The sequence below is a fragment of the Rhinatrema bivittatum genome, chromosome 3 (assembly GCF_901001135.1).
Source record: "Rhinatrema bivittatum chromosome 3, aRhiBiv1.1, whole genome shotgun sequence".
In the NCBI taxonomy this organism is placed as follows: Eukaryota; Metazoa; Chordata; class Amphibia; order Gymnophiona; family Rhinatrematidae; genus Rhinatrema; species Rhinatrema bivittatum.
This window is the reverse complement of record NC_042617.1, coordinates 271,531,622-271,548,201: the sequence shown is the minus strand read 5'-3', so window position 1 is coordinate 271,548,201 and position 16,580 is coordinate 271,531,622. Positions and strand designations below refer to the sequence as shown.

The 16,580-nt window shown below is 47.2% G+C and overlaps 1 protein-coding gene across 3 annotated transcripts in view; it reads left to right on the top strand.

The window, feature by feature from the left end:
* Positions 1-10,930: 10,930 nt before the first annotated feature.
* The window catches only part of KANSL2 (KAT8 regulatory NSL complex subunit 2), a 97,489-nt gene continuing 91,839 nt past the window's right edge, over positions 10,931-16,580 (top strand). Inside the window, exons 1-2 of one of the 3 annotated variants that reach the window (XM_029594621.1) lie at positions 10,931-11,182; positions 11,685-11,943. In XM_029594621.1, the coding sequence (XP_029450481.1) occupies positions 11,149-11,182; positions 11,685-11,943 (293 nt within the window). In that variant the 5' untranslated portion in view covers positions 10,931-11,148. Of the gene's footprint in view, positions 11,183-11,684; positions 11,944-16,580 lie in introns of those variants that run through there. The other 2 variants (XM_029594619.1, XM_029594620.1) reach the window with 2 other exon arrangements.

The window sequence follows — 16,580 nt, the reverse complement described above, 5'->3', positions numbered from 1 at the left end:
TTCACATCCGTTTGTAGAACCGTTTTCTGCATTTTGCGGTGCTGGGGTACCATTATCAGTTTCGGGTGCTGACTTTTGGTCTAGTCACTGCTCCCAGAATGTTTTCGAAGGTCTTGGTGGTAGTAGTGGCAACATTGAAAAGAGATGAGATCCTGGTACACCTGTATTTGGACGACTGGCTGATTTGAGCCAAGTCTCAGAAGAGAGCTGCCAGTTGACCCGCAAGGTGATCTCCTTGTTGCAGGAGCTCGGTTGGGTGGTAAACCTGGACAAGAGCAGTCTTCAGCTATCTCAGTTGTTGGAATATTTGGTTGTTTGGTTTGACATGAGGTAGGGCAAGGTTTTCCTGAAAGAAGTTCAGATTCAGAAATTGATGTCACAACTGCATCAGTTGGTGAGCACTATACACCTGACAATGTGATCCTATCTACAGGTGCTTGGTTTGATGTTGACAACCCTGGAACTGGTGCCAAGGGCGAGGGCGCATATGTGTCCTCTTCAGTGCTCACTGCTGTCTCGTTGGAACCCGCAATTTCAGGACTATTCGGTTTGGCTCCACTTGCTGATGGAAATCGACTCTCACCTCCAGTGGTGGCTGTAAGAGGCTCATCTGAGAGAGGGTGTTTCCTTGACCTCCCTGATCTGGTTGATACTCATGACAGATGTGAGTCTCCAGGGTTGGGAAGCTCATTGTCAGGAGCTGACAACCCAAGGGCATTGGAATGCTGAAGAATCCCTCTGGAACATCAATCTCCTGGAAGCCTGGACAGTCCGGTTGGCATGCTTGCAGTTCATCCACAAACTGCAGAGTCAAGCGGTCCAAGTGCTGTCAGACAATGCAACAATGGTAACCTGCAACAATCCACAGAGAGGAACCAAGAGCCCAGCAAGTGTCGCAGGAAATAGACCAATTTATGGAATGGGTGGAAGGACTTCTACAGATGATCTCAGCCTCTCACATTGCAGGAAAAGACAACATAAAAGCAGACTTTCTCAGCAGAGAGAGTTTGGACCTAGGAGAGTGGGTGTTGTCGGATGAGGCATCTCAGATGATAGTGGATCGCTGGGGCTTTGTGTTCTTAGACCTGCTGGCGACTTCTTGCAATACGAAGGTTCCTCGATTCATCTGTCGCAGGAGAGATCCTTGGTCCCTGATCATAGATGCTCTCATACAGGTCTGGCTGGAAGACACAATGCTTTATGCCTTTCTTCTGTGGCCCTTGTTGGGTAGGATGGTTCGAAGGATTGAAGACTACAGCGGGATGGTACTTGTGGCACTGGATTGACCCTGATGATCATGGTATGCAGATCTGCAAAGACTACTGGTGGAGATCCCCCCTTCATCTTCTGCCGAACAAGAATCTGTTGCAGCAAGAACCCATCCTTCACGAAAATCCGACTCTGTTTTGTGTTATGGTTTGGCCCTTGAGAGGGCTCGATTGTTGAAGCGGTGATATTCTTCTGCGGTAATTGCTACCTTGTTCTGTGCTCAGGAATTCTCCACTTCCTTGGCCTATGTGCGGGTTTGTAGAGTGTTTGAGGCCTGGTATGAGGATCAGGATGTTCTTCCTTGTTTGGTCAAGATCCTGCTCATTCTGGAATTTTTGCAGGATGGATTAAACAAAGGATTGGCCCTTAATTCCTTGAAGGTTCATGTTGTGGCTCTTGCCTGTTTCCGGTGAATGGTGATTCCTTATCGTTTCATCCTGATGTGGCCCGTTTTTTGAAGGGAGTGAAGCATCTTTGGCTTTCCTTGAGATTACTGGTCCCTTTGTGGCATCTTAATTTAGTGTTCGACTTCTTGGCGAGCCCTATGTTCCGACTGCTACGTGGCCTTTCCTTGCGGTTATTGACTTGAAAACAGTGTTACTGATGGCTATCTGTTCTGCGCATTGAGTTTCCGAGCTGCAGGCCTTGTTTTGCCGGGAGATGTTCCTTCGGGTGTCTCCTGGGGCATTACAGCTGCATACTTTTCTATCCTTCTTGCTCAAAGTGATGTCGGAATTTCATGTCAATCAGTCAATTTCCTTGCCATCCCTGAATAAGGTCAGGGACGTGGAAGAGTATAGCCTCCTGCTTCCCTTGGATGTCATAAGAACATAAGAAATGCCATGCTGGGTCAGACCAAGGGTCCATCAAGCCCTGTATCCTGTTCCCAACAGTGGCCAATCCAAGTCAAAAGTACTTGGCAATTACCCAAACATTAGATAGATAACAAAGCTACTACTGCTTATTAATTACCATCATAGCAGTTTATGGATTTATCCTCTAAAAACTTATCCAAACCTTTTTTAAACCCAGTTACACTAACTGCTGTAACCACATCCTCTGGCAATGAATTCCATAGTTTAACTATGCACTGAGTGAAAAATAATTTTCATTGATTTGTTTTAAATGAGCTACTTGCTAACTTCATGGAGTGCCACCTGGTCCTTCTATTATCTGAGAGAGTAAATAACCGATTTACCTTAACTTGTTCAAGTCCTTTCATAATTTTGTAGACTTCTATCATATTCCCACCTTAGTCGTCTCTTCTCCAAACTAAACAGCCCTAGCTTCTTTAGCCTTTCCTCACAGGGCAGCCGTTCCATGCCCCTTATCATTTTGGTCGCCCTTCTCTGCACTTTCTCCAGTGCAGCTATATCCTTTTTGAGATGTGGCGACCAGAACTGCACACAGTATTCAAGCTGCGGTCTCACCATAGAGCAGGGGTCGGGAACCTTTTTGGCTGAGAGAGCCATGAACGCCACATATTTTAAAATGTAATTCCGTGAGAGCCATACTAACTACAACCCCCCACCCTCCTGACTCCCCCAAGACCTACCAAATTCATTTACTACAACCCCCTACTCTCCTGACGCCCCCAAGACCTGCCAAATTAATTTACTACAACCCCCCATCCTCCTAAACCCCCCCCCCCCCCCAAGACCTGCCAAAAGTCCCTGGTGATCCAGCAGGGGTCCAGGGCTCGCAGACAAATCTTTAATAAAGTAAAAATCTAACAAAACCCCCCCACCCTCCTGATGCCCCCCAAGACCTCCAAAATTAATTTACTACAACCCTCACACTCCTGACCCCCCCCAAGACCTGCCAAAAGTCCATGGTGGTCCAGCAGGGGTCCGGGAGCGATCTCCTGGACTTGGGCTGTCGGCTACCAGTAATCAAAATGGCGCCGATGGCCCTTTGCCCTCACTATGTCACTGGGGTCGACCAATGGCGGCGGTAGCCCCTGTGACATAGTAAGGGCAAAGGGCCGTCGACGCCATTTTGATTACTGGCAGCCGACAGCCCTTTGCCCTTACTATGTCACAGGGGCTACCGCCGCCATTGGTCGACCCCAGTGACATAGTGAGGGCAAAGGGCCATCGGCGCCATTTTAACTACTGGCAGCCGACAGCCCAAGTCCAGGAGATCGCTCCTGGACTGCTCCTGGACCCCCGCTGGACCACCAGGGACTTTTGGCAGGTCTTGGGGGGGTCAGGAGGGTGGGGGTTGTAGTAAATTAATTTTGGAGGTCTTGGGGGGGCGTCAGGAGGGTGGGGGATTTTTAGATTTTTACTTTTTTATTAAAGATTTGTCTGCGAGCCAGATGCAGCCATCAAAAGAGCCATATCTGGCTCCCGAGCCATAGGTTCCTGACCCCTGCCATAGAGCGATACAGAGGCATTATGACATCCTCCATTTTATTTTCCATTCCCTTCTTAATAATTCCTAACATTGTTTGATTTTTTTGATTGCCACAGCATACTGGGCTGACTATTTCAATGTATTATCCACTATGATGCCTAGATCTCTTTCCTGGGTGGTAACTCCTAAGATAGAACCTAACATTGTGTAAATACAGCAAGGGTTATTTTTCCCTATATGCATCACTTTGCACTTGTCCATGTTAAATTTCATCTGTCGTTTGGAAGCCCAATTTTCCAGTCTCTCAAGATCCACCTGCAATTCCTCACAATCCACTTGAGATTTAACTACTCTGCATAATTTTGTCATCCGCAAATTTGATCACCTCACTTGTACCCCTTTCCAGATCATTTATAAATATATAAAAAAGCACTGGTCCAAGTACAGATCCCTGAGGTACTCCATTGTTTACCTTTTTCCATTGTGAAAACTGACCATTTAATCCTACTCTTTGTTTCCTGTCTTTTAACCAACTTGCAATCCACAAAAGGACATCACCCCCTATCCCATGACTTTTTAGTTTTCTTAGAAGCCTCTCATGTGGGACTTTGTCGAATACCTTCTGAAAATCCAAATACACTACATCTACCAGTTCACCTTTGTCCACATGTTTATTCACCCCTTCAAAAAAAATGTAGGAGATTTGGCAGGCAAGACTTCCCTTGGGTAGATCCATGCTGACTGTGTCCCATCAAACCTTGTCTGTCTAAATGTTTTGTGATTTTATTCTTTATAACAGTTTCCATTATTTTTCCTGGCATTGAAGTCAGGCTCACTGGTCTCTAGTTTCCCGGATCACCCCTGGATCCCTTTTTAAATATAGAGATTTCAATGGCCATCTTCCAATCTTCAGGCACATTGGATGATTTTAATGATAAGTTACACATTTTTACTAATAGGTCTGAAATTTCATTTTCCTAGCGTGTAGCAGATGGACTCAAAACAAATGGGTATAGTGTGCTCGTGCTAGCAGTTGGAGACGGATCTGACGTCAGCACGGGTACATATACCCCCACAGGAAGTGAAGCAATTCAGTAATTTCCGTCTCCAAAGCAGTTTGGAGCTACCCCACGCTCGCTGAGCGTGTTTCCAAATTCTATCAACTAAATTCACGGTCCTCGGTCAGCCTCCCGCCCAGTCCGGGAGTAGCTTTTGTACATCCCATTTGTTTTGAGTCCATCTGCTACACGCTAGGAAATGTTAAGATTACTTACCTGGTAATCTCCTTTTCCTTAGTGTATGCAGATGGACTCAGCATCCCGCCCGGCTGCCGGTATACATGGGGATTCGCTGACTCACGGTAACCCATGTTTTGCTTATAATAGGGCTTCCACCCTGCCGGGTGTCGACGCCTTCCGGTTGAGAACACTGGCAGTCTCCAGCTACCATCAATTGGTCAGGGTAATCCTGTTGATTAATCGATCGGTCAGTACACATATAGCTATAACAGCTTTGCAAGGAAGATTACTGAATTGCTTCACTTCCTGTGGGGGTATATGTACCCGTGCTGACGTCAGATCCGTCTCCAACTGCTAGCACGAGCACACTATACCCATTTGTTTTGAGTCCATCTGCATACACTAAGGAAAAGGAGATTACCAGGTTAGTAATCTTAACATTTTTAGTTCTTTCAGAACCCTGGGATGTATACCATCTGGTCCAGGTGATTTACTACTCTTCAATTTGTCACTCAGGCCTACCACATCTTCCAGGTTTACATGATTTGGTTCAGTTGATCCAAATCATCACCTATGAAAACCTTCTCCGGAATGGGTATCTCTCCAATATCTTCTTCAGTAAACACTGAAGCAAAAAAATGGTTTAATCTTTCCACAATGGCCTTATCTTTAAATAAATAAATAAATAAATAAATAAATAAATAAATCTATCTTCTCTAAGTGCCCCTTTAACCCTATGATCATCCAATGGTCCAACTGACTCCCTTGCAGGCTTTCTGCTTTGGATATATTTTTAAAAGTTTTTTTATTGTGAGTTTTTGCCTCTATGGCCAACTTCTTTTCAAATTTTCTCTTAGCCTGTCTTATCAATGTCTTACATTTAACTTGCCAATGCTTATGCTTTATCCTATTTTCTTTTGATGGATCCTTCTTCCAATTTTTGAATGAAGATCTTTTGGCTAAAATAGCCTCTTTCATCTCACCTTTTAACCATGCCGGTAATCATTTTGCCTTCCTTCCACCTTTCTTAATGCACGGAATACATCTACTCTATGCTTCTAGGATGGTAGTTTTTTAACGATGTCCATGCCTGTTGCACACTTTTTACTTTTGTAGCTGCAACTTTCAGTTTTTTTCTAACTATTTTTCTCATTTTGTCAAAGTTTTCCTTTTGAAAGTTTAGCGCTAGAACCATGGATTTACATAATGTCCTCCTTCCAGTCATTAATTCAAATATAATCATATTATGATCACTATTGCCAAGCAGCCCCACCACCATTACTTCTCTCACCAAATCCTGCGTGCCACTGAGAATTAGATCTAAAATTGCTCCCTCTCTCATTGGCTCCTGAACCAATTGCTCTATAAAACTGTCTTTTATTCCATCCAGGAACTTTTATCTCTCTAGCATGCCCTGATGTTTCATTTACCCAGTCAATATTAGGATAATTGAAATCTCCCATTATTACTGCACTACTAGTTTGGTTAGCTTCCCTAATTTCTCTCAGCATTTCACTGTCTGTCTCACCATTTTGGCCAGGTGGATTGTAATATACTCCTAACACTATTCTCTTCCCCAACACACAAGGGATTTCTACCCAAAAAAATTCATTTGTACATTTAGTCTCATGCAGGATCTTTATCCTGTTGGACTGTATGCCATCCCAGACATAAAGCACCACCCCGCCACCAAGATGCTCCTCGCTGTCATTGCGATTATAATTTGTACCCCAATATAGCACTATCCCATTGGTTTATCCCCTTTCCAACATGTCACTGAGATGACAATTAAGTCTATGTCATCATTCATTGCTATACACTCTAATTCTTCCATCTTACTTCTTAGATTCTGGCATTAGCATAGAAACATTACAAAGTGAGTTTTTTGTTGTATTTAGATTCTGCTTTTCAGTTGATAGGGATAAATTGGAATCTTTTAGCTCAGGTGAGTTTTTAATTGTAGGCTCTTGGACTAGTTTTCTTATTATTGGACCCTCTCTCTTGGGATGTCCTAACTCTAATGCTTCATTAGTATCTTTTGAAGATACCTCCCTCCGAACCATGTGCTGCTGAGCGACTGGCAGCTTTCCCTTCTGTTCTAGTTTAAAAGCTGCTCAATCTCCTTTTTAAAGGTTAGCACCACCAGCCTGGTTCCCTCCTGGTTAAGGTGGAGCCCATCCCATCAGAAAAGATTCCCCCTTCCCCAAAGGGTTCCCCAGTTCCTTACAAAACTGAATCCCTCCTTCCTTGCACCATCGTCTCATCCACGCATTGAGACGCCGGAGCTCTGCCTGCTTCTGGGGACCTGCACGTGGAACAGGGAGCATTTCAGAGAATGCTACCCTGAAAGTTCTGGATTTCAGCTTTCTACCTAAGAGCCTAAATTTGGCTTCCAGAACCTCCCTCCCACATTTTTCTATGTTGTTAGTGTCTACATGTACTACAACAGCTGGCTCCTTCCCAGCACTGTCTAAAATCCTAACTAGGTGACGTGTCAGGTCCGCCACCTTCACACCAGGTAGGTTTGTTACCAGGTGTTCCTCACTCCCTCCAGTCACCCAGCTGTCTACATTCCTAATCAAATCACTAACTGTGATGGCCGACCTAACCCTTCTCTCCTTGTCAGAAGCCCTGGGCGAGACATCCTCTGTGTGAGAGGAGGATGCACCACCTGGAGAGCAGGTCCTTGCTACAGGATCATTTTCTGCTGCACTAGGTTGATGCTCTCCAGTCATGAGACCTTCCTCTTCCAAGGCAGCACCAGGGATGCCAGTCTGAAGTTGGGACTTGGCCACTATGTCCCGGAAGGTCTCATTTATATACCTCTCTGTCTGCCTCAACTCCCCCAGGGAGGATTTCTTAATTTAGCAATTAACAGCTCCTGCAGAAAAAGGGTAGTATTACAAGTGCTGTGCAGAGGTCTAAAGGGGTTTGGTTTGCAGAGGCCTGTGTTTATTTTACACCACAGGCTTATATAGTGATCTCAGTAACATGGTGGGCTTTGTGCATGTATTGTGTTCTGGGGTTGGGGAAGGTGCCCTTACCTTATGCTCTTTTCCACTACCTTTCTGCTAGAATGAGGTCTATATACATTGGCCTATTTTCCAGCAGACACAGTAGCTTGTGCTTTTGCAATCAAGCTGCACAGCTCACTTGTCAGTTCCCTTTTTATGCAGCTGCCTAAGGTCAGAAGCGTAAAATGATCTCTAAAAGCACAATTTTAATTTCTCCCTCAAATTCTTGAGAGAACATGTTCAAACAATTTTTAATTCTTCCTACTGTGCTTAGCAAAACAAGGGTGCTTTTCAGCTGTCAGTGTTCCCTAGTCTATTTCAGCAACCTTTTATACAGAGCAATTAGCAGCATGGGGCATAAGAAAATTATTCCTTACCTGCTAATTTTCGTTCCTGTAGTACCATGGATCATTCCAGACGGTGGGTTATGTTCCCTGTCCAGCAGATGGAGTTAGAACCAAACATTCCCAGGGGGAGGACCTATATAGCCACGCCTCCCTCGCCTCAATCCTCAGTAACTGGACTAGCAAAGCCAAGACGAGAAGAGACAGAACCCGAGGGATCAATTAATCTAAAAAAATATAGAGAAAAAAACAGCTGTAAGTGACAGCAAGTAACTTGCACTCAAAAAACTGTAACTGAGAACTTGCAAACAGCACTGTGTTCAAAGACACAGCTCGCAATAACTAGAGATACAGAGTGAAAAATATTGTGAAGACAGGAAAGCAGGGATGGCCCACAAAGAACCCCCAAAACCAGGGAGGGGTCTAGAATGATCCATGGTACTACAGGAACAAAAATTAGCAGGTACGGAATAATTTTCTTTTCCCTGTACGTACCAGGATCATTCCAGACGGTGGGATGTACCAAAGCTTCCCCATCATGGGTGGGTCACGGACAGCCCTGCCCGTATGACCCTGTCTCCAAGTTGACCGTGAGACGGCGCGCGGACGTCTAGACGATAATGTCTTGCGAAAGTGTGGAGCAACTTCCATGTGGCCGCCCTACAGATTTCCTGAGAAGAAACTGCAGAACTTTCCACCCACGACGTCGCTTGAGCGCGTAGAGAATGCGCCTTAACAGCTAAAGGTGGAGACTTACCCACTCCGATGTATGCGGCTAAAATCGCTCCTTTCAGCCAACGAGCGATTGATTGTTTGGATGCCATGCAATCCTTTCTGGGTCCCGACCAAAGGACAAACAAATGATCGGAGAGTCGAAATTCATTAGTGACCTCCAAATAATGTATCAAAGAACGTCGGACATCCAACCGACGCAGGTCAGAAGAATCAGAGGATAAAAATGACGGAAGCTCTATCGATTGGTTGAGATGGAAAGTTGAGACCACCTTCGGCAGAAAAGATGGAACTGTCCGCAGGGATACTCCCCCTGGCGTGAAACGAAGGTATGGCTCCCGACATGATAGAGCTTGTAGTTCAGAGATCCGACGTGCTGAGCTGATCGCCACCAGGAAGATGGTCTTAAGGGTGACATCCTTGAGTGTGGCCGAACTCAGAGGCTCAAAAGGCGGTGCACATAGAGCCCGGAGTACCAAATTGAGATTCCATGAAGGACAAGGCGGTCTAATGGGAGGCTTCAAGTGTTTTACCCCCTTTAGAAAACGTAGAATATCGGATGTGAGGCCAGGAGCTCCCTGTCATTACTCCGTAGGAAAGTTCCCAAAGCCGCCACCTGAACACGAAGAGAATTATAGGCCAGGCCCAAATCCAGACCCGCCTGTAGGAAGGAAAGCACATGCGCTACTGAGGCCTGCATTGGCAAAATCGTCTTTGACTCACACCATTCCTCAAAAACCTTCCATACTCTGACATAGGTAACAGACGTGGAAGTCTTCCTAGCTTTCAGGAGCGTCGAGATGACAGACTCTGGATATCCGCGCCTTCTTAATTGGCGCCTCTCAAAAGCCAGGCCGCAAGACAGAAGCGATCTGCCTCCTTGAAAAATATTGGCCCTTTTAATTGATCCCTCAAAAAGAAAATAAAACTAGAAAAGTGCTGGGGACCACCGTGTCCCCTGCTCAATCTGCTGGAGTTAGAACTATACTGAGGATTGAGGCGAGGGAGGCGTGGCTATATAGGTCCTCCCCCTGGGAATTTTTGTTTCTAACTCCATCTGCTGGACAGGGAACATAACCCACCGTCTGGAATGATCCTGGTACGTACAGGGAACCTAAATTATGAACATGTAAAGCAACTTATATTTCATATTCTTTAAAGATATGTATCAGCAATATGTAATAGCAACATTAAAGCTTCATTTCTCACAACCTCAATCGATTTTTGAAACTGTATGTTTGTGAGGCACTAACTGATCTTAAAGTAGATAATGTGATGGGGCTGGTTGGGATACATCCAAGGCTACTAAAGGAACTTAGAAATGTCCTGGCAGGCAGGTTGCACAGCAAGTGGAACCCTGACACAGGGAGACTGAATAGCAGGCAAAAATAATTTGACTGGATGTAGAGATTTTATGTGACTGTAAACGACAGATTTGTAATAAAGAATTATACTGCTAACGTGTGCTAGACTCAGTGCATTATAAAGCATTGGCCTGTAAGTCTTAGCTATATCATGAACACAACAAACAGAGATCTTGTAATTCCTTGGCCCTGCTAATCTGCCTTTTAATATCTGGACTTTTTATCTAATACCTGATTATTTTTCTGCAAATGGCTCCATTTTCAGTGTAAATAACCATGGAGAAATGGGACAATAATGTCTCATGCCTCACGCTGGGCACACCCCATTCACCTTCACTTACACCTCAGGTGCCAAATATAACGTCCAATTCTTTTTAACCAACTGAATTCCCGGTCCAATTTCTGTAGTATTTTTATCATAAATTTCCAATTAACTATCAAATGCCTTTTCAGTAGCAATAGCCTCCTTCCTTCATGTTCATTGGAATTGTTTGTTTGATGCCATTCCCAACTCTTTTAGTTTAGGAATTGAAACGTGAATTGGTCTTTCGCGGTTCTGCCAGGCATAGGCGTTCACACCCCGCCCTCTCACTCACTCACAACAGGCAGCAGTCTCTGCAGCGGAGCTGTGCACCGAGTCCCCCCCGACTGTCCTCCGCTGAAAATCCCGCCCCCCTGAAGGCAGAACGCTCTGTTGATTGACAGGAGAACAAGCCGATCGCGCCTGAGGATCGCTTTCTCTTCCGGCTTTGAAATAGGAAGTTGAACATGCTTAGCAGCTGAGAGGACCAATGATGGCGGAGGGCGGGGTTAGGCGGCGCGCGCAAGGATGAGGCGGTTGCTTCGCGAGGGGCGCGGTGAAGGTAAGGTGCCCGATAGAGACGGTTTTTCCTTTTTCTTCGTTAGGGCTCCGTCGGGAGGCGCTGCCTTTTTGGTAGCTTTCTAAATTTCCATGTCAGCTCTCGCTTCAGGCGCAAGCTGTCGCTACCGCCGCGCCCCTCCCATTCCCATTGTAGTTCTCACAAAATGGCGCCTGAGAGGAGGAGGAGGAGGAGAGAGCGAAGGAGGCGGGACATATGTGGGGAGGGAGAAAGTGGTAATGGCGCCGGAGCGCCAGACATCGTGTACTGCGAGTGCTTTGGGCGATGGGGGTTATTCGCCGTAGCTTTTATTTGGATGTCATGGTCATCCTGACATTCGGAGTCTGTTGACTTTCCCTTTTTTTGTTTGTAATATCGCAGACCCCTGCGTGATCCCTCCCCCCCCCCTTGTAGGTGGTTGTATTCTCTGAATGTTGTGCGTGTCCCTGTGACGATGCTTTCCGGTAGAGCACCTGGCTGATAGTACTTCGTCTACCTGTCGCAGGTGTGGGTATGAACAGGATTCGGATTCATGTCCTGTCATCAAGTCGGGGGCGCCTCACTCCTGTACCGAGACTTCAGGAGCCTCTGGCGTGTGCTTTCAGCCATCGCGTGTGCTCCCAGCCGCGCCTGGAAGGTCAGGAGTACTGCCTGAAGCACATCCTCGAGGACAAGAACGCGCCGTACAAGGAGTGCAGTTACGTGTCCACCAAGAACGGCAAGAGGTGTCCCAGTGCTGTCCCCAAGCCTGAGAAAAAAGATGGGTATGTGCTCTTACTGTTCGGAGGGCAAAGAAGTGGTCATCTTAAAAGCAGCCTTGGAAAAAATTTCTCTAGAACTTACCCCTTGTGTATCCCACCGCCCTGTAACTTGTTTTGGGGATTGCTGCAGTTTTTCCCTGCGGTGTGTGTTCGCTCTTATGCAGTGCTACCGTAGGTGGCTCTCTTGCCTTCACTCTCTCCCACTCTCCATCTCCCCCCAGATAAGTTCTCTCTGTCTCTGCCAGTCTCCCTTTCCCTCAACTCTTCTCAACCACGTATCTCTATGCTTTTCTATTCCTTCCTCTATTCCAGTAGTAGATGAGAAGGGGCCTAGGGCAGAAAATTGGAAGGGGGTTCTGGATGCTACTCCCCCCACCCATTAATGCCCCTTTCCCTGTACGTACCTGGATCAGCCAAGACTGCTGGATTTTGCCTCCCATCCAGTAGATGGAGACAGAGAAATTTTGATTGACTCTGCCATTTAATTCGAGGTGCCACCTGCAGTCTGCCAGTATTTCTCTGTCTCCAGCAGATGGTGGAGGTGCAAAATCCTGCAGTCTGAGACTTAACTCCCTCCTTTTTCCTTTTTTTTCTCCTTCAAACAGCATCCCAGGGGATAGTTAAGTCCTGGTGGAACCATCCCTCCTGGTATATGAGGCAGGAGAGCTGATGGTCAGGGATTCCTCTTCAGCTCCTGGAGCCTAGCTGCCATTCAGGGTGACACCAGGGGTACTGGTTCACTCACCCTGTTGGGACACACTTGAGCCTGCTGCCTTCTCAGGGAAGTTTTTTTTCGCTTTCTTGCTTTGTTTTATAAAAGTAAAAAAAAAAGTTTTTTCTTTTAGCGCTACCAGTGCTTGTAAGCACGGCTTGAGTTTTCCTTTATGCTGTGTTGGCTTTCCAACCTTCCCCCTCCATCGGCGTGAATTTCCTGCTTCCTGGGGGCCAAGGTCATCTACCTGGCCGCTAATTGGCTGCCTGCCGCTGTTATGCTGCATGGGACAGCGTGCAGGGCCTGCAGTGATGCGCGATGGGTTGCACTTGTTGCCTCCTGGGGTCGGGGGGAGGGCTCGTTGGGTGCTGTTGTGGGGGAGAAACTGAGGAAGCCCCATGATCCTAGGGGGCTCTCAGCATCACGGCAGCTTCCGGAAGACCCCTTCCTGCTGAGCGCAGGAACGGAGACCATTTTGTCGGTGTTCAGGTCTGCCGTGGGGGGAGGGGATTTCCTGCCTCCATTATCGCCACAGGCTGATAGGGGCCAAACAGCTCAGGAAGCTGCTGAGCCAGGCGAAGGGGAATCCGAAGAGGTTTCTGACTCCTCTTTCGGCTCTGATTTTGTGCGGCTGTTACAGAAGGTGTTTAAGGCAGGCAGGTCAGCCAAGCAGCACCAGGGCAAGGCTGCTAAGCGTGCTGGGTTCCCAGTCAAGCCCAAGGACCCAAAGGCCAAGCGGCTTCTGAGGTCTTCCCCACTCCCACCGGTGGCAGACACCTCTTCAGAGGGCTCGCGACAGGATGATCCTCAGGTCCCAGAGCACGATTCTTCACAGGCGTCTACCTTCGAAGGTGATGATCCCAAGGTGATCCAGCTGTTCCGCAGGGAGGAACTAAGCCCGCTAATATCTGCAGTCTTGGAGGAGCTGGGTATTGACGCTCTTCCTGAGATCTGAGTTGGGATCAGTGGACCCGATTTATGGTGGGGCTTCGGTGTCCCACCAGGGCGTTTCCATTCCATCAGTCCGTGACTGTCTTGCTTTTCTGGGAGTGGGATACTCCTGACACGGGTTTGAAGGTCAAGCGAGCCATGGAGAAGTTGTATCCGCAACTGGAGGAAGTACTAGATCTCCTGAGGATTCCTAAAGTGGATGCTTTGGCTTCGGCGGTCACTAAAAAAACCAAAATATTTTACATAGAAATGATGGCAGAAGAAGACCAAACGGCCCGTCAAGTCTGCCCAGCAAGCTACGCACTTTATCCATTTTTTTTCCCTTTTTCTCTCTCCCACCTGTTACTATTGGCTTCCAAATGGCGCATCCAGGCTATTTTATAACGTCTGCATATACGCGCATATGTTACAAAATGGCTGCAACCATTGACACGCACCGGCAAACGCATGCACATGTGCGCCCATGTGCGGCTCTTAAAATGTACCCCTTTGTATATAAATTTGATCACCTCGCTTGCTGTTCCCTTTTCCAAATCATATATGAACATGTTAAACAACATTGGTCCCAGTATGAATTTTGGGCACCGCAGTGCTTAAGGATCAGAAGCTGGAAGGTCGCTTCAAAAAGATTTTTGAGGTGTCTGTGCTAGGAGCCCAGGCTGCTATTTATAGCAATTTTATGTTAAGAGAAGGTCTGTGCTGGGTTCAGCAGTTACAGATGGACAGGACCTTGACACCCGTGGAGTCTGTTCAGGATGAGTGGCTGGAAGCTCTAGTGGCCTATGGTGCGGATGCACGCTATGACCACCTCTGTACTTCGAGGTCCATGGTGGCAGTATTGTCAGCTCGGAGACTCTTCTGGTTGAGGAATTGGGCGGCAAATATTTCTTCCAAGATACAGCTTGGTTCACTGCCCTTTTAAAGGGAAGTTGCTCTTCAGGAAGGACTTAAAAGAAATGATCAAGTCCCTTGGGGAGAATAAGGTTCATAAGCTCCCAGAGGACAAACTGAAGGCTAGAAATGCTTTTCCCTCTTGCTTTTGTGGAAATCGACTTGTGGCTTGAATTGGCCACTGTTGAAACAGGATGCTGGGCTTGATGGACCCTTGGTCTGACCCAGTATGGCAATTTCTTATATTTTTATGTTCTTAAGTCCTCCAGATCTTCAGGGTCCTCTTCATGTCAAGGTGCCGGCAGTCAGCAGTCGTGGACATTGGCCTGGTGAGATGGCTCTTCCCAGGGGTAGGGCGGAGTTACACCCCCCCCCCCCCCCAATGAGGCGAGGCCGGCTCACTTCTCTGTGCCAGCGAAAGGGGGCTGGTTAGCTTTTTTTTTCTACGAGGAGTGGGTCACGATCACATCAGACCAGTGGGTCTTAAGTGTCATAGAAAAAGACTACGCTTTAGAATTTGCTCGGCCTCTTAAGAGATCGTTTTCTGGTTTCCCTGTACTTTTACGAGCAGAAGAGGGTGGTGGTTCGGGACACTGTCCTCTGCCTCCAAGAGCAGGGAGCCATCGTGCTGGTGCCTCCGGAAGAGCGAAGGCGATGTCGTTATTCCATCTATTTCATGGTACCGAAAAAGGAAGGTACCTTCTGTCCCATTCTGGATTTAAAGAAGGTAAACAAGTCTATGAGAATCGCCCTCTTCCGTATGGAGATTGTGTGGTCTATCATTGCATTGGTACACAGAAGGGAGTCTTGCCTCTTTGGATCTGACAGAAGCATATCTGCACATCGGGATACAGCGAGATCACCAGAAATATTTGAGATTCATGGTTCTAGAAGAGCATTACCAGTTTTGCGCCCTGCCTTTCGGATTGGCAATGGCTCCCAGGACTTTTTCCAAGGTTATGGCTGTGGTAGTGGTGGCTCTCTGCAAGAAGAGGTCCTGGTCCACCCATACTTGGATGACTGGCTGATTCTAGTGAAGTCGGAGTCCTCGTGTCAAGGAACGGTGGATCGAGTCCTCTAGCACTTGAAGACGTTGGGTTGGATAGTCAACCCGGCCAAAGGTCACTTGATTCCTTCCCAGAAGTTGGAGTTCCTGGTGGCACGGTTCGACACAAGCATGGGAAAGGTCTTCCTCACTGAGGAGAGTATTGTCAAGTTGCAAGCTCAGGTTTGATCGCTGTTAGACAAGATGTTGCCCCGAGTATGGGTCTACTTGCAAGTGCTCGGATCTTTGGCTTCCACCTTGGAGTTGGTACCATGGGTGTTTTCTCATATGAGGCCTCTACAGTCTGCCTTACTATCCCATTGGAATCCGATGTCCGAGCATTTTCATCTGCCTCTCCCTCTCCGGAATCGGCGAGGATCAATCTGCAGTGGTGACTTCAGTCTGACACGTTGTGGAGGGGAGTAGACCTGGATAATCCTGTCTTGGACAATTGTTACCATGGATGCTAGTCTCTCCGGTTGGGGAGCGGTCTGTCAGGAGAGATCGGTGTAGGGCCGGTGGTCTCTGGAGGAGGCCTCATGGTCGACTGGTTGGAGACCAGAGTGGTGCGGCTGGCTTTTCAGGCCCTCCTACCCCTGGTCAGGGGAAGGCCGATGAGGGTGTTATCGGACAACACAACTGCGATGGCATACATCCATCGTCAAGGCGGGATCAAGAGCCAGGCAGTAGCCCAGGAAGCCCAGGAGTTGGTCAGCTGGGCCGAGCTACATCTAGAGAGATTGGCAGCATCCCACATTGTAAGTGTCGACAATTCGCAGGTGGATTTTTTTGAGCTGTCATCAGATCCCGGAGAGTGGGAATTGTTGGATGAAACGTTTCGACTCCTCATTTGTCTCAAGTGGTCTGCTTCTCGCCTGGACCTGATGGTAATGTTTTGCAACACCAAGTCTCCTTGGTTCTTCAGCAGATGGAGGGAGACAGGCGCACAAGTGCTGGATGCCCTAGTTCTTCCCTAGCCAGTGCACGCTCTCCTGTGTGCCTATTTTTTGAAATAATTGAAATGTTATTTCTTCTCTTATG